The 26,459-nt window shown below is 41.6% G+C and overlaps 2 protein-coding genes across 2 annotated transcripts; one reads left to right on the forward strand and one right to left on the reverse strand.

Annotated features, from left to right (window-relative positions):
• The first annotated feature begins 6,056 nt into the window (after positions 1-6,056).
• LOC124016178 (protein tyrosine phosphatase type IVA 1-like) lies at positions 6,057-10,277 on the forward strand. Its single transcript, XM_046331716.1, has 7 exons — positions 6,057-6,218; positions 7,353-7,562; positions 7,811-7,953; positions 8,166-8,258; positions 8,385-8,515; positions 8,771-8,845; positions 9,148-10,277. Exons 3-7 carry the CDS (start codon positions 7,849-7,851, stop codon positions 9,263-9,265), a joined length of 522 nt encoding a protein of 173 aa, XP_046187672.1. The 5' UTR covers positions 6,057-6,218; positions 7,353-7,562; positions 7,811-7,848; the 3' UTR covers positions 9,266-10,277.
• Positions 10,278-11,119: 842 nt separating this feature from the next.
• LOC124015057 (collagen alpha-1(IX) chain-like) lies at positions 11,120-26,024 on the reverse strand. The gene is made up of 32 exons (XM_046329953.1): positions 25,958-26,024; positions 25,289-25,363; positions 25,067-25,105; positions 24,914-24,976; positions 23,399-23,452; positions 23,051-23,086; positions 20,691-20,714; positions 20,528-20,581; positions 20,315-20,368; positions 20,009-20,042; positions 19,810-19,866; positions 19,629-19,682; positions 19,480-19,533; positions 19,255-19,308; positions 18,969-19,022; positions 18,776-18,829; positions 18,509-18,562; positions 18,261-18,314; positions 18,116-18,169; positions 17,959-18,003; positions 17,803-17,856; positions 17,602-17,655; positions 17,157-17,210; positions 14,981-15,052; positions 14,858-14,893; positions 14,561-14,605; positions 14,448-14,480; positions 13,904-14,050; positions 13,048-13,102; positions 12,722-12,910; positions 12,424-12,501; positions 11,120-12,241 (listed from the first exon to the last, which is right to left on the reverse strand). Coding segments are annotated over exons 2-32 (1,917 nt in total). The 5' UTR covers positions 25,291-25,363; positions 25,958-26,024; the 3' UTR covers positions 11,120-12,035.
• Between the last annotated feature and the right edge of the window lie 435 nt (positions 26,025-26,459).

The following is a 26,459-nucleotide window of genomic DNA, read 5'->3' on the forward strand; positions in this document are numbered from 1 at the left end:
GTTCCACCCCATTGTCATGATCAGAGGTTTCAAGTTTGTATCCGTAAACTGTCCGGACCAGACGTCTTTTTTGGTGTTTTACAAATGGTAGGCTTGCCACATATTTTATTTTATTATTATTATTTATTTCACCTTTATTTAACCAGGTAGGCAAGTTGAGAACAAGTTCTCATTTACAATTGCGACCTGGCCAAGATAAAGCAAAGCAGTTCGACACATACAACAACACAGAGTTACACATGGAGTAAAACAAACATACAGTCAATAATACAGTAGAAACAAATCTATATACGATGTGAGCAAATGAGGTGAGATAAGGGAGGTAAAGGCAAAAAAAAGGCAATGGTGGCAAAGTAAATACAATATAGCAAGTAAAACACTGGAATGGTAGATTTGCAGTGGAAGAATGTGCAAAGTAGAAATAAAAATAATGGGGTGCAAAGGAGCAAAATAAATAAATAAATAAAATAAATACAGTAGAAAGAAAGAGGTAGTTGTTTGGGCTAAATTATAGATGGGCTATGTACAGGTGCAGTAATCTGTGAGCGGCTCTGTCAGTTGGTGCTTAAAGCTAGTGAGGGAGATTAGTGTTTCCAGTTTCAGAGATTTTTGTAGTTTGTTCCAGTCATTGGCAGCAGAGAACTGGAAGGAGAGGCGGCCAAAGAAAGAATTGGTTTTGGGGGTGAGGGCGTGCTACAGGTGGGTGATGCTATGGTGACCAGCGAGCTGAGATAAGGGGTGACTTTACCTAGCAGGGTCTTGTAGATGACCTGGAGCCAGTGGGTTTGGCAATGAGTATGAAGCGAGGGCCAGCCAACGAGATCGTACAGGTCGCAATGGTGGGTAGTATATGGGGCTTTGGTGACAAAACAGATGGCACTGTGATAGACTGCATCCAATTTGTTGAGTAGGGTATTGGAGGCTATTTTGTAAATGACATCGCCGAAGTCGAGGATTGGTAGGATGGTCAGTTTTACAATGGTATGTTTGGCAGCATGAGTGAAGGATGCTTTGTTGCAAAATAGGAAGCCAATTCTAGATTTAATTTTGGATTGGAGATGTTTGATGTGGGTCTGGAAGGAGAGTTAACAGTCTAACCAGACACCTAGGTATTTGTAGTTGTCCACGTATTCTAAGTTAGAGCCGTCCAGAGTAGTGATGTTGGACAGGCGGGCAGGTGCAGGAAGCGATCGGTTGAAGAGCATGCATTTAGTTTTACTTGTATTTAAGAGCAATTGGAGGCCACGGAAGGAGAGTTGTATGGCATTGAAGCTTGCCTGGAGGGTTGTTTACACAGAGTCCAAAGAAGGGACAGAAGTATACAGAATGGTGTCGTCTGCGTAGAGGTGGATCAAAGACTCACCAGCAGCAAGAGCGACATCATTGATGTATACAGAGAAGAGAGTTGGTCCAAGAATTGAACCCTGTGACACCCGCATAGAGAGGTCCGGACAACAGACCCTCCGATTTGAGTCACTGAACTCTATCAGAGAAGTAGTTGGTGAACCAGGCGAGGCATTTGAGAAACCAAGGCTGTCGAGTCTGCCGATGAGGATGTGGTGATTGACAGAGTCGAAAGCCTTGGCCAGATCAATGAATAAGGCTGCACAGTAATATTTCTTATCGATGGCGGTTAAGATATCTTTTAGGACCTTGAGCGTGGCTGAGTTGCACCCATGACCAGCTCTGAAACCAGATTGCATAGCAGAGAGGGTATGGTGAGATTCAAAATGGTCGGTAATCTGTTTGTTGACTTGGCTTAGGTAGGATAGATATAGGTCTGTAGCAGTTTGGGTCAAGATTGTCCCGGCCTTTGAAGAGGGGGATGACCGCAGCTGCTTTCCAATCTTTGGGAATCTCAGATGACACGAAAGAGAGGTTGAATAGGGGTGGCAACAATTTCAGCAGATCATTTTAGAAAGAAAGATTGTCTAGCCCGGCTGATTTGTAGGGGTCCAGATTTTGCCGCTCTTTCAGAACATCAGCTGACTGGATTTGTGAGAAGGAGAAATGGGGAAGGCTTGGGCGAGATGCTGTGGGGGGTGCAGTGCTGTTACCGGGGTAGGGGTAGCCAGGTGGAAAGCATGGCCAGCCGTAGAAAAATGCTTATTGAAATTCTCAATTATAGTGGATTTATCGGTGGTGACAATGTTTCCTATCTTCAGTGCAGTGGGCAGCTGGGAGGAGTTAGGTGTTAAGGTGTTCTTATTCTCCATGGACTTTACAGTGTCCAAACTTTTTTGAGTTAGTGTTGCAGGAAGCATATTTCTGCTTGAAAAAGCTAACCTTGGCTTTTCTAACTGCCTGTGTATATTGGTTTCTAGCTTCCCTGAAAAGCTGCATATCACGGGGGCTGTTCGATGCTAATGCAGAACACCATAGGATGTTTTTGTGTTGATTGAGGGCATTCAGGTCTGGGGAGAACCAAGGGCTATATCTGTTCCTGGTTCTAATTTTCTTGAATGGGGCATGCTTATTTAAGGTGGTTAGGAAGGCATTTAAAAAGAAAACAGGCATCCTCTACTGACGGGATGAGATCAACATCCTTCCAGGATACCCCGGCCAGGTCGATTAGAAAGGCCTGCTCACTGAAGTGTTTCAGGGAGCGTTTGACAGTAATGAGTGAGCAGTGTTGATTACGTTACGTTGCGTTAAAAGAACGACAATAGCTGGCTAGCTAACCTAGAAAATCGCTCTAGACTACACAATTATCTTTGATACAAAGACGGCTATGTAGCTAGCTATGTAGCTAGCTACGATCAAACAAATCAAACCGTTGTACTGTAATGAAATGAAATTAAAATGTGATACTACCTGTGGAGCGAAGCGGAATGCGACCGGGTTGTTGAGTTCTATTCGGAAGACGTTGGCTAGCTGTTGGCTAGCTAGCAGTGTCTCCTACGTTAAGGACGACAAATAGCTGGCTAGCTAACCTCGGTAACCTCGGTAAATTAAGATAATCACTCTAAGACTACACACTCTAAACTACACAATTATCTTGGATACGAAGACAGCAAAGACAGCTATGTAGCTAGCTAACACACACACACACAGCTAGCTAGCTAACACTACACTAATCAAGTCGTTCAGTTGAGTGTAATAGTTTCTACAGTGCTGCTAATCGGTGGACGTTTGCTAGCTGGCTAGCTGCTGGGCAGAGCAGTGAAGACAACGTTAGGACGACGAAATACGATAATTACGCAATTATCTTTGATACAAAGACGGCTATGTAGCTAGCTAAGAAGAAATTGCTAAGATTAGACAAATCAAACCGTTGTACTATAATGAAATGTAATGAAATGTAATGAAAAAGTTATACTACCTGCGGAGCGAAATGCGGATGCGACCGCTCGCTCCAACCCTATGAAGATCTTAAATGTAAATGAGTGGAGGTCGTTTGACCGCTGACCCATTACGGATGCAAGCAATGAGGCAGTGATCGCTGAGATTTTGGTTGAAGACAGCAGAGGTGTATTTAGAGGGCAAGTTGGTTAGGATGATATCTATGAGGGTGCCCGTGTTTACGGCTTTGGGGAGGTACCTGGTAGGTTCATTGATCATTTGTGTGAGATTGAGGGCATCAAGCTTAGATTGTAGGATGGCTGGGTTGTTAAGCATGTTCCAGTTTATGTCGCCTAGCAGCATGAGCTCTGAAGATAGATGGGGGGCAATCAGTTCACATATGGTGTCCAGAGCACAGCTGGGGGCAGAGAGTGGTCTATAGCAGGCGGCAACGGTGAGAGACTTGTTTTTAGAGAGGTGGATTTTTAAAAGTAGAAGTTCAAATTGTTTGGGTACAGACCTGGATATTAGGACAGAACTCTGCAGGCTATCTATGCAGTAGATTGCAACACCGCCCCCTTTGGCAGTTCTATCTTGTCTGAAAATGTTGTAGTTAGGGATGAAAATTTCAGAATTTTTGGTGGTCTTCCTAAACCAGGATTCAGACACAGCTAGAACATCCGGGTTGGCAGAGTGTGCTAAAGCAGTGAATTAAACAAACTTAGGGAGGAGGCTTCTAATGTTAACATGCATGAAACCAAGGCTATTACGGTTACAAAAGTCATGAAAAGAGAGCGCCTGGGGAATAGGAGTGGAGCTAGGCACTGCAGGGCCTGGATTAACCTCTACATCACCAGAGGAAAAGAGGAGGAGTAGGATAAGGGTACGGCTAAAAGCAATGAGAATTGGTGGTCTAGAACGTCTGGAACAGCGAGTAAAAGGAGGTTTCTGGAGGTGATGAAATAGCTTCAAGGTATAATGTACAGAAAAAGGTATGGTAGGATGTGATTACAGTGGAGTTAAACCTAGGTATTGAGTGATGATGAGAGAGATATTGTCTCTAGAAACATCATTGAAACCAGGAGATGTCACCGTATGTGAGGGTGGTGGAACTAATAGGTTGGATAAGGTATAATGAGCAGGACTAGAGGCTCTACAGTGAAATAAGCCAATAAACACTAACCAGAACAGCAATGGACAAGGTATATTGACATTAAGGAGAGGCATGCTTAGTTGAGTGATCAAAAGGGTCCAGTGAGTAGTGAGGTTGGTTGGGGTCACAGCGATTCAGACAGCTAGCCGGGCCATCGGTAGCAAGCTAGCATAGGATGGAGGTACACTATTCATTACTAAGAAGAAAAGGTGACATCACCTTAACTCTCATTTTAGTACACCAACGGTAACATGATATTCTCTTACCTAATTTAAACAAGTACCGCTTGTAACCAACGATGGAGAAGGCGTGTTTGCAGAGGAGCATGGTTTATATAGCTAGATAGCTACTCTACTCGTGCCAAAGTATGACTGTAGGGTATCAGCAAATATAATTAAAAGTTTACCCTATTCATCTATGGCACAGATACTTATGCACTGAACAGAAATATAAACGCAACAATTTCAACGATTTTACTGAACTACAGTTCATATGATTAAATCAGTCAATTGAGATAAATTCATTACGCCTTAATCTATGGATTTCACATGACTGGGCAGGGGTGCAGTCATCGGTGGGCCTGGGAGGGCATAGGCCCACCCACATGGGAGCCAGGCCAAGTCAATTAGAATGAGTTTTTCCCCACAAAAGGGCTTTATTACAGACAGAAATACTCCTCAGTTTCATCAGGTGTCACCCGTCCAATGATCATGCTGTTTAATCAGCTTGTCGATATGCCATACCTGTCAGGTGGATGGATTATCTTGGCAAAGAGAAATGCTCACTAACAGGGATGCAGACAAATATGTGCACAAATTTGGAGAGAAATAAGATTTTTGTGCGTATGGAACATTTCTGGGATCTTTTATTTCAGCTCCCCTTTCATCTGTGCCAGGTGTTAGCTAGTTCCTGGCTAGCTAGGTCTTCAGCCAGCATGGAACAAAAGGGGTGAGGGTTGTTCAAAACTCTGACGCAGTTGTCAAGTCAAGACATCTGTCAGTGCTGATGTGAACCGCATCACAAGAGACATGCCAAATGGGATAATAAAAATAGATATCTTTGATGCAATTTCAGTGTTGTTGCAATTTCAATGTTGTTGCTTTGTGTATCACCAAATTTGCTTGAGATGATTTTACTGCAACACTGCTCAATGCATCCAAGTTGCTTGACATAGGCGTTTCAAAGAGCTGTCAGTCAAGGCGAGCTCATGAATATAAATCTACCCCACAGCCTGTCTTTTCAAACTTCATGGTAGTTAGTCTTGAGATAAAAAAGTACTTTTCCTAGGCTGTCATTGAAAAATAAGAATTTGTACTTAACTGACTTGCCTAGTTAAATAAAGGTAAAATAAAAAATAAATCCCTTAAATCCTTAAATTAAGACCAAAAAGCAACAAACAAAATAGCTTATTTTGACTTTGTGTCTGTGAAAGCTATTGGAAACCTTAAATGATAAGCACTTTATAGTCAATAATCAGTAATCCTTATTAAGTATTCAAACAGAGGTGAATAAAACGGAATAGTTGTCTTCTTTTGCGCAGGACTACAACTTGATCCCAGAGAACATGCACAGTTTGTAGGCTTTCTAGGGTGGGGTTTCAAGAGAGCTAGAGCTCTGAATAGTGATTGTCCATTTTCCTTGCGTCGTACTAGTCGAGTAGACGCCGGCTCCGCACGGAGGAATTGCCTTGACTGTATGGTGCAAAACCATTTAATATATTTACTTATTTTTAGGGACCGGCTGTATGATTAAGCTACAATCTTCAATGAGTAAGCATATCCCAGTAAGTGTCAATTTTCATTTAGCAATATTTTGTTACATTTTAGCTACTCGTGTTGTAATTCTGTATCAACTGCTCTTCAATTTGTCAAATGTTAAATCTCGGGCCTCTTCGACACATGCTTTGTTGTCTTTGTGAAATTGATACATCTGAGTTTTTCCTATGATTAACGGTATGTCAAAGGTGTATACGAAATTAAATAGGCTTTGCCGTTAGATTGCCATTTTATTCGAGTAAAACGAGGTGGTGGGTTGTCTTTGAGATCCATTTTCGACGTAGCTGTTACCGTCGTATAAAATTTACGCATTTTTCTTATGAACTTGTCAGCAATATCATTGACAGTTTCTATAATCATTCTTACCTTAAGTAACTCTAGTTTACTTAAACGAGGCGCTAAATACCTCCACTATTGAGGCGCTAAATACCTCACTATTCAACATTTCGTTTCTCTTATCTCAATGGACATTTACAAGCGCTCGGCTATAAGGCCTCTATACCGGTGATGGCGCCGTCTGCCCTCACAAAGGACAGTTTATCGAAATCCTCTTTCGTCATACTTATGTCAATTTCGGGTTGTTTGGGGTTTTTGTCGTTGGACTGACGTCTAGGTTTGACGTCATTGTATTGTCTCTTAATTAAAGGTCCAATTTGGCTCTAATGTTCAGAACAAAACATTATTTTACAGCCGGAGAATATCGGATTAACTATCCATACTCCAAGCTTCTTGTTTTTGGAGCACCAGCCAGAGAAAAACATATATGCAATGCTTAGGGCTTGTGGCAATTTTTTTTTAGCTTTGCTGAAATTCTAACAAATCTTTCCTTCTGTCAACGAGGCATATAGTAGGCTTAATATGTAGATATTGCTACTTTTTGTATGCAATTATAAAGAGAAATAATATGTAGAGAGTTGAACTGTGACCTACGTAGGCTTTAGTAAGCTACATCCATCCTTCACACATTGGCAGTCATGTTAGACCCATAAATTTAGACCTATGGTTAGACCAGATCTGGGCTGAACAAGAGCAGCAATTATGTGTTTCCATAACCTTCACTTTTTCAATTGTTTTAGCCATTTCCCCCTTGAGTTTAGAGGCCTTGTATCTTACTCCCTCCTCCTCCCCCTCATCTCTTGCAGCAGTTCTGTGGTGTTCTGGGTCACACATTTATGGAGTTTCTGAAGGGCAGTGGGGACTACTGCCAGGCACAGCACGCAGCTGCCTATGCAGACGAGTGAACAGCAGAACTCACCTCCTCTCCGAACACATTGGACCCACAGGAGGAGGATCTGAAACGTTGGCAGGATCAGGACACCTCCTAACCTACCAGCGGAACGAGCCTGGATGGGGTAACTCTACCTGCTGCACACTGCCCTCGTTGGCTTCTGCCTGGTCAGAATCAAGGGGGAACCTGTCTTGTTTTCCCAAAGGAGAAGGGTTTGATTTTGGTTGTCCACACCCTTTTTTCTGTCAAATCTGACCTCCTTTCGCCCCATATTCTTCTTTAGCCCACTGGTCACGGTGTATTTTTATTGCGGGAATATAGTTTGACATTTTGTTGATATTACCTCTCCCTCTAAATAAGTGTTTTTGTTAGATTGTTTTGTGGAAGATCTCGTTTTTCCGTCTGTCACCATGGCGCGTATGAACCGACCTGCCCCTGTGGAGATCACCTACAAAAACATGAGGTTCCTCATTACCCACAATCCAACCAATGCCACTTTGAATAAATTCATTGAGGTGAGCCCTCACATCATTAACACAGTGACGATATCAGAAATGAATTTTGTTATAAAACGTAATGAATGTTCTGGATTCTCATAGTTAGTCCCTCTCTTCCATAGTATAAAGGGTCTGTTTAGAAAATATTAATGTTTTCCCTGTGTAGTGTGTCAAATGTACAATGGCATATGTTGCAGGTCATATGAAAATAAACGTACGTTCTTCTACAGGAACTGAAGAAATATGGAGTGACCACCGTTGTGAGAGTATGTGAGGCCACCTATGATTCCACCTTAGTGGGGAAAGAGGGAATACAGGTTCTGGTAAGCTTCAACATCACTGTTTACATCTCCGATGCAGTACTCATTTACTACTATGTTACTACCGTCTTTGTTTTGGTTTCTGAGAAAGAGGGCAGATGAACTGATTTCCCTCTCCTCCACCAATAGGATTGGGCATTTGATGATGGAGCTCCTCCCTCTAACCAGATTGTTGATGATTGGTTGAACCTCCTGAAGACGAAGTTTAGGGAGGAGCCGGGTTGCTGCATTGCTGTCCACTGTGTAGCTGGCCTTGGGAGGTAAACTAGTCTTTTTTTATTTCCCCTCTTAGTATAGAAACATATATAATCATGTAACAAGGATTTTAAAACGTGTAATGAGTATTTAAATTCAGAATTGTGTTAGATTGATGATGCTAGTTCTTTGATAAGAATGCCAAAACAACGATTAGCCATAATACACCGTATTAAAAAGTCCCATAGTACCCTAACTGCCTTTGTCAACTTTTTTCTGAGTATTTACCCATGTGTTTTTGTGTGTGTTGTACTTGCTAGAGCCCCTGTCATGGTTGCCCTGGCTTTGATTGAATGTGGGATGAAATATGAAGACGCTGTCCAGTTCATCCGGCAGTAAGTCTGACGCAAATACACTTTCATGTAGATCTCTATATACTGGTAGCTGCAGCATCTTAAAATGGAGGCTAAAACACATTGTTTTGAAATAATCGGACTAAGCTGCAATTGAGAAGTTGACAGTTGAAATTGCGCTTACATGTGCCTCAACCCTTTGTACAGTGTAAGTACATTGTAACAGTGGGTCATCTTTCATTCAAAAGGGGAGGCTAGTCTATAAAAGCCACTGTTTTGAATGAATATCACTGGCCTGTAAATGTAGATGACGTGAGACGGCGATGTATTTTCTCTCGTAACAGGAAGCGTCGCGGAGCGTTCAACAGCAAGCAGCTTTTCTACCTGGAGAAGTATCGTCCAAAGATGCGCCTGCGCTTCAAAGACTCCAACGGCCACCGCAACAACTGCTGCATCCAGTAGTAAAGCCAACTAACTCATAGTCCATGCCAACAATGCCCCTATAAAAATACATTCATTTCTTTATCTTAGCTACCTGGCAGGCTTGTTTTTTTTTTTTTTTTTGGTAAATCCATTGTGTTAAAGTATTTCCACTGGAAATTCATTCGTAAATAATTCAAGTTTTCCCTTCTCAATTAAAAAAATGTCAAGTGTCAAAAAAAAAAGAAGAGATTAGTTAGTGAACAAGTGACAGTGAGTGAGTGTTCTCTATGTGTGCCCTTGGAATTGAAAGGACCACAGCCAGTGAAGTAATTTTGTGAACATCCAGATGTTGATTTATACATGTTGAACACAACCCAAGGTTTTAATTGGCAAGGGTGCTTATTACTTTAAAAAATAACATTTAAAAAAAAAAGTACTGTAACAATGATTTAACATGAGTAGTTAGGTATCCCTTTAAATTTTATGATTCAGTTCGATACTGAATAGAAAGATGTATGCCTTCCTCCACATGGTTAAAACTTGAAATGCCTTACAATTAAAATGGAACAAAAAAGGCAATCGAGTGGGTTTGTCATCCACTACATTAGAAAAGGTTTCTTTTTTTACTTGGAACAAAAGAATGTTGCCTTTGTCTTGTGCAGGACGTCTACACACTTAAGTCCTTTCAGTAACTATTTTTAATATGAAATGCTTAATTGTTGCAATATTTGTTTATTGAAAGTCTGGGACCTTTTATTTTTTTATTTTCTCTTATCAAATCTCATTGATTAATTACTGCCATGTCCAAAATGTGATTTGTGTTTTTTCGCTTTGAAACTGGACTTCAACGTCTGCGATATTTTGTATGCCTTTTTATTTTGATGTGCGTAACTTAATACTTGGATACTTGATGATTTATGTATTTGAAAATGTGTATTATTAGGTTGGCTATTTATACTATCAATGGATGTGTGTTTTAGTACTGTGAGCAACAAATTGTAACTGTTCACCAACTTGTAAGAGAACATTAAAATGATACATTGAAAACGAAGTTTTGAATGGCATTTAATGCACTTTAATATAAAATTGTACTCCCATTAGTGAAGGCCTTTAATGCCTTACTTGTTTTACATTGGCCTTGTTTGGTTTAATGGATTGTCTCCCAGTGGGCTTGTTCTGCCTGTAGTACCAGCATTGGCACTAACAAAGATTTAGATCTGTCTATGGGACTGCTGACTGGAACTGTGGCAGAGAAGGAAGCAGATTACATACTGTTTCATAGAAGATCATGAGAAACCAATTCAGCTAATGAATGAATTATACTAGAATATTTCCAAAAACATGACTAACTGTACAAAAATAAGCTGTGAGCACTCACAGTAGAGGTTTTCCCATGGTAAACGGCTTTAAACTGATAATGTACATTTAATTCATTTAGTGACACATAACTTGCCATAATTAAGGTATACTTAAGTGCTTTTGGTTTTAATGAGAAGCGTGGGCTCAATTACAGGAGAGTCATTTATTGATTCAACCCTCCCCTACCTCGTTACATGTCCCTCATGGCATACTTAATAACACTCATCTTCTTCTGCATAGGAAAACTACAGTCTAATGCACAAAGACACACAGCATTTTCAGCAAATGAATCAAATACTTTTATGGAGATATTTTTTAAATGGCTGTTGGTAACACCCTAGATATGGGGACAGTCAAGCTTTCTAGTGTCCCCTTGTGGCTATCTTTGTACCACAGGCCATCCAATGATTTGAGTCTGTAGAACTCTGCATGCCTCAGAAAATGTCTCAATAAGGCCCACTGGAGATGTGTGAAATTAGCTGAAAAACATGTTGCAGGATTTTCGTTGGAGTCTTTCATACAAAACATGCAGGACTTTATCAAAATGTTTTTATTTTCTCATTTGTACAACCTTTGATGTCACCTCCTCTGACTTTTATAATAAATAAGAATGGCATATACACATTTCTACATATGTCTTCGAACAACACTGCCCTCCTAGTTCTCCCATCACAAAAACAGTCATCATGACAAAGCAAATCCTACATCAGGAAGACGATAAAGCATAGGGGTTGGTGAGTGTATATGCAACAAAGATACTCGCAAACAAATACCAACAGTATACCGGTGATTTGTATGAAAGCTCGGTGTTGACACTAATACATAAACATACAGAATTCAGTGAATTAAAAATGGTTGGCACATTGTCGCTTAAAGCACAGTTAGTCTGGTCTGTTGGGGTTTTAACTTGGTTCATATTTAACAAAAAACAAAGCCTACAGTCCCCAATAATATCACAATTAGTTTGCCCCAAATAAATGCCATGCTCTTTTTATGTTACAGTACAAAGATAGCAAAAGCTAGAGCTGAGGTAAAAAAAAAACTTGTTAAACTTTGTCAGAGGGATAGGGGTGTTCCAACAGCTAAATAATATTGAAATGCATTTTAGAGGGGTGTAACAAAACAATAAAACAATACACAAACAAACAGTCAAAACACATCAAACAAAGTCATGTTTCTTCCACAGGGTTGGGGGTACATTTTCATCTCATTTCAATTTGAATTCATTCAAATCAGGAAGTTAACTGAAATTCCAATTCTATTCCATTTCCTGCTTTTCAATGAGAAACATTTGAATTTCAGTTTACTTCCTGAATTGACTGAATTTAAATGGAATTGACCCCAACCCTGATCTTCCGTGGCACATTAGTTAGTTCCTCCATTAGTCTCTTAATAGTTTGGCTCCTGTGGCCCCTCAGTTCAGGGACCCGTTGGGTCTCCAACTCACATCTTATTCCTCATTTGGCCCTTTCATGCTGGAATCTTTCGCAGATATCGGTGATGCCACCATAGGAAGGATGCACTGTGACGACTCGCAGTAGCCGTTGAGGCCAGGACGACCAGGAGACCCTGGAACACCGGGAATACCGGGAACGCCGTGTGGCCCTCTCTCGCCGTCGCGGCCGTCTGTGCCATAGGCGGCTCTACCGTGATCACCTGTAGATAGAGTGGTCGGTTGAGACTTGTAAATTAATGTGGAACTTCTAAAAAGCTAGCGAGACATGTCTGTATGCTGAGCATATAGAGACTTGGCGCATATTGAGTTAGCACAGTAGTTATGGCTATAGCCTTCATTATTATGGTGTGGGTGTGAAACCTCTTGTGACTGGTATCTTTACCTGGTAGACCGGGTGCTCCAGGTGCTCCTTTAACCCCTCTCGCTGTGGGTCCTCTGTCTCCTCTGTCGCCCGTGTCACCTACGCAAAACGTATACATGATCATCAATTCAAGTGACGTTTAGGGATGAAGGATGGCTGTAGTGAACTTCACTTGTGATGGCACAAACAATCCTAATTATTCAAATGGAGATCATGACACTACTGCTACCAGCCTGCTTCAGCCAACTTGTCATTGTCTTAACAAACTAGGCCATAATATTACATTTCGGATATATTTCCACCCTCTTTAGAGACCAACCTTTGGGTCCTTTGCGACCCAGTAGTCCTGGAGGTCCTTTGAGACCTGGTAGTCCTCTGGCCCCGTCCAGTCCTGGGTAGCCGTTCTCTCCGGAGGGGCCTGTAGGACCAGGGGGGCCAGGGGGACCGGGCAGTCCAGAGATGCCTGTCTCAGGCCTCCTCAGGCTGGCTGCTAGCTGGGCTAGCTGCTCTATGGCACAGGAAGGGAAAAGGATGGGGGGGGTCAGTTCAATGAAACCTATGGACCTGCCTTATCAGATGTGATGGGTTCAGTAATGGCCAATATCAAATAGATAAGAGTTTGATATGAAAATGATCTTGACTTACCTTGCATTACCCTCATGCAAACTTGTGTGATGTGTGTATCGCTTGGTTTTTTCCCCTGGGAAAACAGGTGGTTGTTGAGAGAATTGTGGTGTTAACCGGTAACTAACGCTATTCATAGCTAGCCACGCAGGCTTTTTTCGTGAAATGTCTTAGCCCAGGGACATACTTAAAGAGATTCTCTGGTACTTTTGCAAACTCTTTAGCCAGTAGTTCTGAATGTAGCGCTCATGAGCCAAAAGTGGTCCACGAAAATTGCCTACTATGTCACGTGTGCAGATAGGCGCAACACGTCATTGATCTCTCTCGCTCTGCTTTGTGTGCCTCTTGTTAGCTGTCACTCAAATGGCGAGGGGCTGAAGCTCATTGGCTAGAACTCGAATTGCTAGGGGGCTGTCCCACATGGGGGAATATGTAGGGAAAATGGAGCAGCACAGCTTTCAAAACGAGGGATTTCGTAACTAATTGAGGTAAGACAGTCATTTACATAGATTATGCATGTATGAACTACACATTGACACATACAGCCCAAAACGGGAGGTTCAAAAAAGACTTAGTAGACGCCAAAGTTCGGGAGCATGTCTTTAACACATGGGCATAGTGTTACAGACATGCTCCCGAACTTTGGCTTCTACTAAGTCTTTTTTGAACCTCCCGTTTTGGGCTGTATGTGTCAATGTGTAGTTCATACATGCATAATCTATGTAAATGACTGTTTTACCTCAATTAGTAAAGTCATCATGTGAATTCTGCTGTCTCCTCCAGTCTAGTCCATATGAGTGCAGTACTAAGAAACAGCTCTCTTTGACTCCTGCTCTGTTTCAGGCCCCCAGATCTGGTTAATTGTTAAAGGGCCTACCGCTGGCCCCTGTGTCCCTGGCAGTCCTGGCACCCCTCTGTCTCCCTGCATGCCACGTGGTCCAGGTTGGCCCGGCTTGCCCTCTGCGCCTGGTATGCCCCGGCCGCCCTCCGGCCCTTTGTTTCCAGTCTCTCCTGGTCTGCCCGTCTGAAAACAGCGACAGAGCGCGACACAATGGCATTCAGCATTCATTCAAAACAAAAGGTAAAATTGGATTACACAGACTGGACCACTGGGAGGATAGACAATGCTGTCTGTCTAGGTCTAGGATCATGTGTTTCAGGCATGTAATCCTACAGTGTGCAAGGCTTTCTTTTGGCATGGCGCAAACACTGTGCAGTGATTCAGTAATGAGAAATGATGATGCTCACGTGTACGTGACTTCTAGCATTAGACAGCTCTATGAAGCTGTGGCATCTAATCATGATGAGTCCCCTATGATTTTGGGACAAACAGGTATCACATTATGTGTAATGGACATAATTGGCCTAGTCCATGCCAACAGAGAGCTGTAGCAGTAAGCGATGCTATAAACTGGACTCACCGATCCTTTCTCTCCTGGCTCCCCTTCGTCACCCTATAGTGAAACAGAATCAGTACTCTTTCACTTACAAACAAATGTTGGGCACAGCAACATTTTTTTCTTTATTTACTCACAAAGTCCCCTCTGTCTCCCGCGGTGCCCTCTGAACCTGCGTCTCCCTAAATCAATGAGTAGAAATGTCTTTGTTAGAGAAAACACATGTCTTACAGGATCATTAACATGTATCCATCCCAAGTAGGCCTTGGTGGGGCCTTCTGTACTCTTCTGGTAGCTCCTAGTGCTTGATGTTACTCATCTGAATTCACTCCATTCATCGTCTTCCATCATTTGATTGCTACATAGAATATGGTCACCTCCCTTATGCCGGAATGCACTATTCGGTTGGTTGAGATGGTATTGATAGAACTTACTTGTTCTCCTTGAGCACCGGTCAAACCGACTGCACCCTGGAGAGATAGGAATAGGACAATTATATTTTGCTTTTACACATGAACTTCTGCTTCTGCTTTTGTGGCACCTTTTCTATTCCTTACCCTGTCTCCATTCTGTCCAACCAGACCGGCAGGGCCAGGCAAACCAAGAAGCCCGAGATCCCCTTTACCTCCCTGTAAAAAATAAATAAATATATATACACACACTTCAAAAACTCTTAACACAGTGGATTGCCTGTGCAACACTCCAACCCCCCCTCAACTTCAGCTGACTACATTTGCACCAAAACATTTTTTTTGTTGTTGCTGGAAATAAACATGTCTAAACGGGTCAGCTGGAAAGGGTATTGGGGGCACACTCCATGAGATGTTTTTGGAAGTGTGGGTACTGATTGTGGCATACTCTCGGCCGACTGGTTTAAGGAATGCCTGGGAAACAGAGGGTTCTTTCAGGCTTTTTCAGCCTATTTTCCTGGCCTGAATCCTCCTCTCTGGAGAAATACCCATGGGCCCATTGACCAGTGTAACAAGACTCCATTCATGCCCCCTCATCGGTGGATTACAGTATTACTGCAGTCTGGAGGCTTATAAAGGGCTGCCACTTTCAATATGAGAGGGCATACGGCTCCACTTGCTTGGAGTGGGTTTGCTCTTAGGCACTGGCAGTCAGCTTGGTTGATCTGAATGGTTACTATGGTAACTATGCCCATGTTAAATGGTATATGTATGGAATGATAGCAGATGATAGCGATACACACTGAGTGTACAAAACATTAAGAACATTAAGAACATTCCTAATATTGAGTTGCACCCCCTGTTTTGCCTTCAGAACAGCCTCAATTAATCTAGGGCATGGACTCTACAAGGTGTCGAAAGCATTCCACAGGGATGCTGGCCCATGTTGACTCCAATGCTTCCCACAGTTGTGTCAAGTTTGCTGGATGTCCTTTGGATGGTGAACCATTCTTGATACACACAGGAAACTGTTGAGCGTGAAAAACTCACACCGGTGCGCCTGGCACCTACTACCATACCCTGTTCAGAGGCACTCAAATCTTGTCTTGCCCATTCACCCTCTGAACGGCACACATACACAATCCATGTCTCGAGTGTCTGAAGGCTTAAAAATCCTTCTTTAGTCTGTCACCTCCCCTTCATCTACACTGATTGAAGTGGATTTAACAAGTGACATCAATAAGGGATCGTAGCTTTCACCTGGATTCCCCTTGTCAGTCTAAGTCACGGAAAGAACAGGTGATTCTAATGTTTTTGTACACTCAGTGCATTGTTTACACTGATGGCATGTCATATATAAATAGCAAAAGATTGTTGGTGTGGATAGGTGCGGCTTGTGTTATTTGCACTCTGCGGTGTCCTAGTTCCAAGAAAGGCCGGCAGGAAAGGCAGTGTAATGAAAATAACATGTGAGGAAAGTAAGCATGAATAATTACATATCCAATTATATCAACACCATTTTAATGTTGAGAGACCAGCATCGACTTTGTTCTCGCCACACAGCGCACAATCCAACAAAAGGTCATTTATTTCATACTCTTTGTTTTCTTCTTCCTCCTCTTTCACACCATCTTCATCCTGTTCTTCTCTTCCTCTTCTTTCCCCACCACAGTATCATCATAACCCATCACATTGCAAACCACAAAATCCTGTTCTGTATTCTGAATTGAACTGTCTTCACTCCGATATTTCCTTGTCTGCATCTTACCTACGTGGTCCTTCTGTAGCTCAGTTGGTAGAGCATGGCGCTTGTAACGCCAGGGTAGTGGGTTCGATCCCCGGGACCACCCATACGTAGAATGTATGCACACATGACTGTAAGTCGCTTTGGATAAAAGCATCTGCTAAATGGCATATATTATTATTATATTTTTATTTTTATATATTACCTTACCAAGCCTTGCATTTTCTCACAACAAAGTCTGATGACTGGAGCACCACAGGGTTCTGTGCTTGGCCACTTGGTCATTTACTTCCCATGGCTTTTCCCATCATTCTTGTGCAGAAGATGCTCAACTCCTTCTATTCTTCCACCTGTTTACTACCCAGGTTACAGATTTCACCAGCATCTTAGCCTAGTTCATTTGTATGCTTCAAGTTCATTGGTCAGTTTGATAATCATGGTTCATACCGTGGTAATTGTATGGATGTTTGCGACAAATTGTCAAATGCTTTATTCATTGTGGTTCATGATACATATAATGGGCTTGTTTTGGGGCTATGAGTATGTCAGTTATATGGGACTGTTGGGCTGTTGACTTACCCTGGGTCCAGGTGCCCCTGCAGGTCCGTCTGGGCCACGCACTCCTCTTTCACCCTACAGCGAAATAAGAGAAGAATAGTAGGGAGTTATAGAGCAGAAATTGGGCTGCAATCACAGATTTATTATAGTCTAGTGGTCCAAGACCTTCCCAAATGAATCACATGAAGTTCTGAGCTTGTTGAACAATGCTTGTAGTACTATAGAGCAAAGGTTGTGCGTGGCAATAGAGTTCAAATGCTTTGTGCTGATCTTGTTCATTCTATTGTTCAGTTATTTAGCTTACACCTTGATCCCTAATTCCCTAACCCTAAAAGGGTTGCTAAATCACACAGCTCCAAATGATTTCTTCAAACGGCTGAAGTTCATACGAGACCTTGAAAAGAGCAATCCAACTTGATAGTGTTTTATGGCTTTCTGAATCACATATTCTTTAAAACATACTCACTGGTCCACCTCTTGCTCCGACAGGTCCCACCTCTCCCTGCTCGCCACGTTCCCCCTGTAAACAAAGCAAGTCACCCTGAGATCTCTCATGCTACTGGTGCAAGTATGAGAGGGACTTATGTATACTGTGTCAAAGTATTTGGTTTCATCACTGTCAATCCATGTGATTTAATATTCATCATTAGACTTTCTCTTGACTTACGGATTTCCCAGGAGACCCCATTAGTCCTACAGAACCGGGGTCGCCAGAGTTACCCTAGTAACAAAGAGAGGAAAACATAAGATTCTCCACAATAGAGATTCATATACTGCATGGTCAATAACTGGTTTTATTCATACATTTATAATGTTCCCCTACCATCTCGCCACTTTTTCCTTTAGGACCATAAGCGCCTGGCAAACCCTATGGCGAGAATCACATCAAAACAAATGAACAGCCAAACAAACCCGAACAAATACAAATGTAGAATGGATATGATGAATCAGAGATGCAAGGGGTCAGAGGTCACACTTACAGGGAGTCCTTGGAGCCCAGCATCACCTGGACTGCCAACTTTCCCAGTAATACCCTTCAAATTATAGAAAGATGTCAATCTGACTTATTTCCTGTATGTACATCCTCATTTAGCCTATGTCTTTGAACAACAGTTTGAGCTGTACCTTAGATGCTGGCAATCCGGGGATTCCTTCACGTCCATCGGGCCCAGCAAGACCCTGTCCATGGGAGAAAGAACAGGGGAGTTGAGCGTTAACAAAGAAGATTAGCTTCATGGCATGTGTATTGAGTCAGCTGTATGGAGTCCCATGAACATAAGCTCGTGCTGTGTGTAACGTCATAGATGTCACGGATGAGATGTTAGTCGATAATAAATCCGATTTGGCAAGGCTGTGGTGTGTACAATACTTACAGGCTCCCCTTTGCCCCCTGGAAGGCCCCTTATTCCTTGTGGCCCTCGGGCCCCCTGCAAAACAACACACAGTGAGTAAACGTTTTTATGCTGTACATTATTTGATAGATAGAGTGCACCTGTATGAATCGGCGGCAGGTTTTTGCTTTTGAAAGTGAATGACCATGTGCTCTGTTGTTTTGCAGTGATTATATAACAGTAAAAATAATAATGATGATATAACAGTGATAATATATTTGTATGACGGTGTGATGTTTTAGTACTTACTTGACCCCCGTTTGGTCCATTCTCGCCCACTAATCCTCTTTGGCCCACGTCACCCTAAAAACGGAAAAACACATTTCTTAAACCAAAATAGTAGAAAATAAGTGGAGATGTTACTGTAATGTGAGTGGTGGCAAAGAGGTCATGGTGAAAAAGAGGTGAACGTCACGGTGTTAAAAACAAGACAGGCACTTACTGAGCCACCCTGAATTCCCTGGGGACCGAGGTCTCCAAACGTTCCACGTGGTCCCTGTTATCAAACACATTTCAGATGTCAAATATACATTTTTTAATGCATTTACTAGTGTGCTCAAACATAAGTTGTGGGATGTTGAAATTTGGCAGTGCTCAAACAGGCCAAGCTGAAGTCATTTTTTACAGCAATTTTGCACCCGCTGAGGATGGCAGTAATATACAGTACATAGCATATCTTGGGCATTAATCCGATGATGTCAAGCAATGTGTGACCTCATGACCCTTACCCTGTCACCTTTGAGGCCCATCATGCCTGTTATTCCCCTGGGTCCCCCTTGGCCCTAAAATCACTCAGCAGAGAGAGAATAGTGTGAGAGAGAGAGATAGAGAGAAAAGGAGAGAGAGGAAGAAGCCATTTTCAATTTAAAAAAAATACATGTCTCATAGCCACATTGTGAATGGCACATTCATATTGATACGAATTTGTGAGAGAATATATTCAAATATTTTACTGGTAGTCCTTGAGCTCCCATCTCGCCCTCTCCTGCCTGGTCTCCTTCTTCTCCCTGTAGAGAACATCAAACAAATATCACAATCGTTATTATTGACCTTTAGTGTATTTGTTGATATTCTATTGGGATGAAAAAGGGAGAGAGGTTACCTTGTGTCCTTGCTTTCCAGGCTCACCAGACTCTCCTTTTACCCCTTTGTGGCCCTAAAGAGAAACCATACAATGTTACAGCTATATGCAAGCTAGTTTCACTGACAAGATACAGCATCAACATCTATAGTATATTAGTATCAACGACCAACCGTAGTATAAGTATTTGTTATATAGTCACCTTCATGCCTGGGAGGCCAGAATATCCGTTAAGACCAGAAGGACAGGCATTGGGACACTGAAAAACACAAGTAAAGCCTATTTGAGGTCATCTAAGAGCCCTGCCACAGGGGGGCTCCGCTGAAAAGTTCCCCATCATCAGCATCAGGGTACACATGCATAGCTGTGGTGCCCTTAAAGGAAACTTGTGAACACCTTACCAGGTCTTCCCCCCTTATACACTCCAGGAAGACCCTGGGGAGAAAAAGAGAAAAACACCATTTTAATGACATTTCTGTCTTTGAAGTTGTTGTCGGCGAAACTGGGGCTGGTTGTCATACAGGTTGGTTGCTGCAGCACTCTTAAAAATGTACAGGATGCTGTAAATGGGCTCCCCTTTAATGCATTTCATGGCACACAGAACTATGCAGCTATTACATCACATGGGACTCACATGGGTTTTCAACTGTACTAAGGATGACAACACTAATATGGAACTAAATGATCATGAAAATAAATATATTTACCCTGGGCCCTGCAGGTCCAGGAAGCCCCACTGGCCCCCTCCTTCCCAGTGATCCCTATAAATAATAATAACACATTTTACAAGTAAATGAATACAATAATTTAACAAGTTAGAAGTATTGACTGCAATATAATAAGATATTGAAAAAGTTGGAAGCCCTGTGTATCTAGCCATCGTTTTTCTAAATGATTAAAAAAAAGCAGTCAGTACTCACTGGGGTTCCGACTTTGCCAAGCTCGCCCACCAACCCTTGTGCACCAGCTGCTCCCTGTCAGCAAAACAAAATGGACATGACACAGTACTAATGTACTGTATTCTCTTGTATTTAAATACATTCTTCCTCATTCAGGTGTGGGACCAATAGTAAAAGCACTCACATTAGGCCCATCAGGTCCCTCGCCCTGTGGGAGACAAGAGAGAATTCATGGAGAGGCTTGAAGGTGTAAAACTGAGGTAAAGTTTCATTTGTCTGTATCAACAAGTTCATCAATGCAGTAACAAGGGTACAGTAATAAAAGTCACCATTTTAAACAATTCCATTTCAGTAAATCCATCCTTATAATATGTCATACCCTTATAATTGTCATATCCTAGGTGGGCGTATTCATTTCATATATGATTTCAGATCAACTAATGGGTGTGTGTGTACAATTCTTAGACAATGCTGAGTTCAGAACATTTCAGAATTTTGCAAATACCAGCATACAACTGTGGAAAATCCACTGGTAATTACTAGTGGGAAACTCATCTATCATCCCCGTACTCCGAGGTTTTCACTTGCACCTCTCTGGTGTCATTTGTCAACAAACAAGACAGCAAGCATTGCGGCATCTTCAGCAGTTGTTGTTTATGGTAAGAAAAAAAAATACACATTGTTGATAGAAAATGTATTCTGTTTACCTTCCTTTTGATTTAGAAAGTGAAAGCAGCTCAATATATACTTTTTATGGGCAGAAATTTGCTAAACAATCACAAGCCTTCTATTGATCTCCATGTTTGATAATATTTCCCAAAACATGAATGCACCCAACTCGTATTTATAAATCCACAACTGGTAATTACCACCTTCCCACTTGGTTATGAACGCAGCATTAGATAATTTTATGGGTGTGTCCTATCGTTATATGGTCCTTGAGAGGGAGTAGCCTATTCCAGATGTCCAGTCATTTCAGTGGATGGGTAAGACAAGTCCTTGGAGGGGATGGTCCCATCCTTATGGTAGTATAACAATCCACGGAAACAAGTGAGGTCGATCCCTTTCCAGATTATGTTTGGTCATTTCTGCATGATTACCGTAGAGGCTACAGTTGAAGTCGAAAGTTTACATACACTTAGGTTGAAGTCATTAAAACTCATTTTTCAACCACTCCACAAATTTCTTGTTAACAAACTATAGTTTTGGCAAGTCAGTTAGGACATCTACTATGTGCATGACATAAGTAATTTTTCCAACTGTTGTTTACAGACTGATTATTTCACTTAATAATTCACTGTATCACAATTCCAGTGGGTCAGAAGTTTACATACACTAAGTTGACTGTGCCTTTAAACAGCTTGGAAAATTCCAGAAAATGATGCCATGGCTTTAGAAGCTTCTGATAGGCTATTTGTCATAATTTGAGTCAATTGGAGGTGTACCTGTGGATGTATTTCAAGGCCTACCTTCAAACTCAGTTCCTCTTTGCTTGACATCGAGGGAAAATCAAAAGAAATCAGCCAAGAACTCAGAAAAAAATTGTAGACCTATAACAAGTCCTATATCGACATAACCTGAAAGGCCGCTCAGCAAGGAAAAAGCCACTGCTCCAAAACCGCCGTAAAAAAGCCAGACTACGGTTTTCAACTGCACATGGGGACAAAGATCATACTTTTTGGAGAAATGTCCTCTGGTCTGATGAAACAAAAATAGAACTTTTTGGCCATAATGACCATCGTTATGTTTGGTCTTGCAAGCCGAAGAACATCATCCCAACCGTGAAGCACGGGGGTGGCAGCATCATGTTGTGGGGGTTCTTTACTGCAGGGGGGGACTAGTGCGCTTCACAAAATAGATGGCTTCATGATGAAGAAAAATTATGTGGATATATTGAATAACATCTCAAGATATCAGTCAGGAAGTTCAGGTCTTCCAAATGGACAATGACCCCAAGCATACTTCCAAAGTTGTGGCAAAATGGCTTAAGGACAACAAAGTCAAGGTATTGGAGTGGCCATCACAAAGCCCTGACCTCAATACCATAGCAAATTTGTGGGGAGAACTGAAAAACGTTTGCAAGCAAGGAGGCCTACAAACCTGACTCAGTTACACCAGCTCTGTCAAGAGGAATGGGCAAAAATTCACCCAACCTATTGTGGGAAGTTTGTGGAAGGCTACCTGAGACGTTTGACCCAAGTTAAACAATTTAAAGGCACTGCTACCAAATACTAATTGAGTGTATGTAAACTTCTGATCCACTGGGAATGTGATGAAAGAAATAAAAGCTGAAATAAATAATTATCTCTACTATTATTCTGACATTTCACATTCTTAAAATGAAGTGGTGATCCTAACTGACCTAAGACAGGGAATTTTTACTAGGATTAAATGTCAGGAATTGTGAAAATCTGAGTATATATATTTGGCAAAGGTGTATGTAAACTTCCGACTTCAACTGTATCTCATAATGGACAATATCCCTATTACATCCCTATTATACATTCATTCTGTTAACACATTTAGTTAACCACGCTTACTTACAATCTCCCCGACTTCCCCAGCCTCTCCGGGTTCACCCTGATAGAGAAGCAGACACGATGATTGGTGATGACAATAACATAATAATAATAATAATAATATATGCCATTTAGCAGACGCTTTTATCCAAAGCGACTTACAGTCATGTGTGCATACATTCTACGTATGGCAGCGAAATAATCTCAACCTTTCATTGCTTTGGAGCATACAGATCTTTTCTCATTCATACTCTTCTGACCAGCCTCCACACACCGAGTACTGAGAGTGTACATGCATTATATTTCGGCAATATAGATATTAGACAGATAGGGAGGTTACGGATACATTTGATTTCAAATAAAGAAAACATACTTTTGGTCCAGGAGGCCCATCTGAGCCGAGACCCCCAACAGGTCCAGTGGCACCCTATAGAGGAAACAAAGTTTATATCAACCACACAGAAATATGAATGTCCATGAATAAACTATATAAAAACGTCAATACGTGTCTTATACCCTCCAGGGAAAGAAGTCATTTCATGCTTGTCCCCATTAGTGGGATATTTTATATTTTGTTCTTTACAAGTATTCAATGGGACTCCTGGGAAATTATAGAAGGACATGATTGTGAAAGTATTCATTCGAAACAATCCATCCATTCCTCAATTCCTGAAATAAATTGATTTCAAATAGAACTGTTCCAACACTGAGTTGCTGACACAGTACTCTCTGAGATCGCCATCAGTAACAGGGTTGCCTTACTTCAAGGCAATATTACTGTAAATCTGATTTCCATAATAACATTTGCATTTGATAAACACAAAGGAAGGTTTGTAAATCAAATTATGGAAGGCATCTCAATTGAGACTACTCTTATATTCTGTGTTTGTATCTGGAAGATAATATATGACACAGTATGTGATCAATGCACTAACTAAACCATGTACTAACTAAACCATTGTATTTTTAGTCTACATAAAAGTACATTTCATCATTGACATTTCATGGATGACCTTGTTTCCTGTACAGTAATTTAGCAATTATAAGACTAAAAATGGGTGTGTCTTCTCTCACACTGTTCAGCCCCTCCTCTTCCACCAGCTACATAAACCATAGGAGGTCACTTAACCAGGCTAACTAGTCCTCCGCCAAGCTTGAATCAATGGATTGAAAAGAGAAGATGCTCTGAACTATCCTCTCAAGATCAAGGAACTACTCCCACTCTCTAACTAGTCAATAGCTTTGGCAGGCAACAAAAGAACAGAAATCAGGAATCATTCAAATCAGGAACAGAAAAAATGTATTATAGTTCACTACTTGAAGTCAGTGTTATCAAGGTATTTGCTATTCCTAAAAATATGATCACTATTCGCTAAACAAAAGAGAATAGAGAGCTACCCAGCCAAAACTAGTGCATACCTCAACACACCTGGACACCCCCTACTCTGCCAGACACCGTGTTCAGCATTATGGCCCAAACGGACAGCACACACATTGTGGCCCTTCTGTTCCACCTTTCCCAGCATACAGTTCTTTCCTGTCAGCCATCACTGGGCAGCCGAATCCCCTGCACCCCCCCGACTCACACAAAAGGACCTCTGTTTCCCTGTTTCAGTCAGGAAGCTATTTGAAGCATTCCCCTCTTCTCTTCTCTAAATACCCAGGTTGATGTATCCCACTGACAACCCCCCCCCCCCCCCAAACCTTTTGCTCAGGAGCCAATATAAATGACTGGCACAGCAGTAGACCCACAGCCCCTTGAGCTTCAGAAGTTACAGATGTTCCATAGACTCAATGAAGTCTGTTATCTGATTTTGCACTAAGCTTTCCTGCTTTGGGAGTATGAATAACAAACTGGTGGTAAATGTGTGTATTCTGTGTAACTTACGTCTGCCCCTGGTAGGCCGGGTGTTCCGGGAGTTCCTGGTTTTCCGTCTTCCCCATCAGGGCCCTAGGAACAGAGTGCCCATTTCAATACCATGCTAAAATGTATCAACCATTTATTGGTAGGTTATGGCAAAGGAAATGATAGTCTACTCACAGGGCCGCCTTCTGTGAAGTTATCGTCCCCTCTGTCTCCCTGAAATGAAATAGAAAAAGGAATATTTATTTAATAACCATGTAAAAATCCACATTAGGTTTAAAATGATAGAATAACACAATTAATTATGGTCTATACCAGGTGAGGTGTTGTACAAAAGACGAGTCTAAAGCGTGAAATGACACAAATAAAGAATAAAATATGAAATCAAAGATATCTCACATCAATGCCGTCAACTCCAGGCACTCCTGCTATTCCAGGGGGTCCTGCGGGGCCTCTGGGACCGACCAGGCCCCTCTGTGGATAAATACACAATACATAAATACACTAAATTAAATGTAGCTCCAAATCATAGCTGTTGGTGGTCCGTTGGTCAACTTACACAAAAAGATCCATTGTGTGAAATCAGTCATTTTGTGGGAAGTAAGGTCATGAAAAGAAAACCACAAGCCTTTATCCACTATACAAGGGACCGCTCTTTAAGTAATTGCATATGTTGAGAATATTTTTGTTGAGATTCCCAACCTATTGGTTCCATATGTCGGCACAGATAGTTATTTGTCCTACACACACCTCTAAATCATGCAGCTATTTACAAAAGAAAGAAATAGTCCACTAATCAATAGGCATATTATGGTAGGTCTAATGTATATGTAAACTATATGATTCAACGAATCTGTAAATGCATAGAAAGTGTTTCGAATCATTTGGGAGTCTGAGCATCCCAGCCTATCCCATCCATGGGAAATTCCATCCCAATAACACAGGACAATATAATATGAAGAAAAGCAGTCATACATGCCTGTCATTACAAACCAGTCATACATTGTGGCTGGCAAACAAATCTATGTGAACCACTTGAGAAGAAAATAGCCGTACTTTGTGACTTACCTGAGCGGAGCAAATAAGGATGATTTGCAATAAAATCACCAGTAATGAATCCCGATATATCCTGGCGCGAGTCATGGTCGTCCCAAAGACAAGGAAGTCGCAAAAAGTCCCCTTTCCCGGATTAGTTGGGATTTACGGACCACCTGTCAATATTCCCCAACTGAACCCCACAGTAGACTGAAAGGTACCATGTACTATTAAAATGAATGTTTATTCATGATGGACTGGAGAGCTGGAAAGTGGTTGGAGGAGGGATGGAAGGTGCGCACAAGGCGAGAGTTTCTCTGTGAGACAAGGGTGGGATTTATAATGTTCTCTCAAGATGTAAAAATACCTGCAACTTTCGCTTACTTGTAGTTTGTCAACTAAACGCTTGTTTATTACATATTGTGAAAAATTAAAAATAAATAACAAATCCAACCTAGCTTACTTCTGCACATGTATAACATACAACATAAATGATGTTGCTGTTGCATTCATCGATGCAATATTTCTTCAAAAT

The sequence above is a fragment of the Oncorhynchus gorbuscha genome, linkage group LG26 (assembly GCF_021184085.1).
Source record: "Oncorhynchus gorbuscha isolate QuinsamMale2020 ecotype Even-year linkage group LG26, OgorEven_v1.0, whole genome shotgun sequence".
Lineage (NCBI taxonomy): Eukaryota > Metazoa > Chordata > Actinopteri > Salmoniformes > Salmonidae > Oncorhynchus > Oncorhynchus gorbuscha.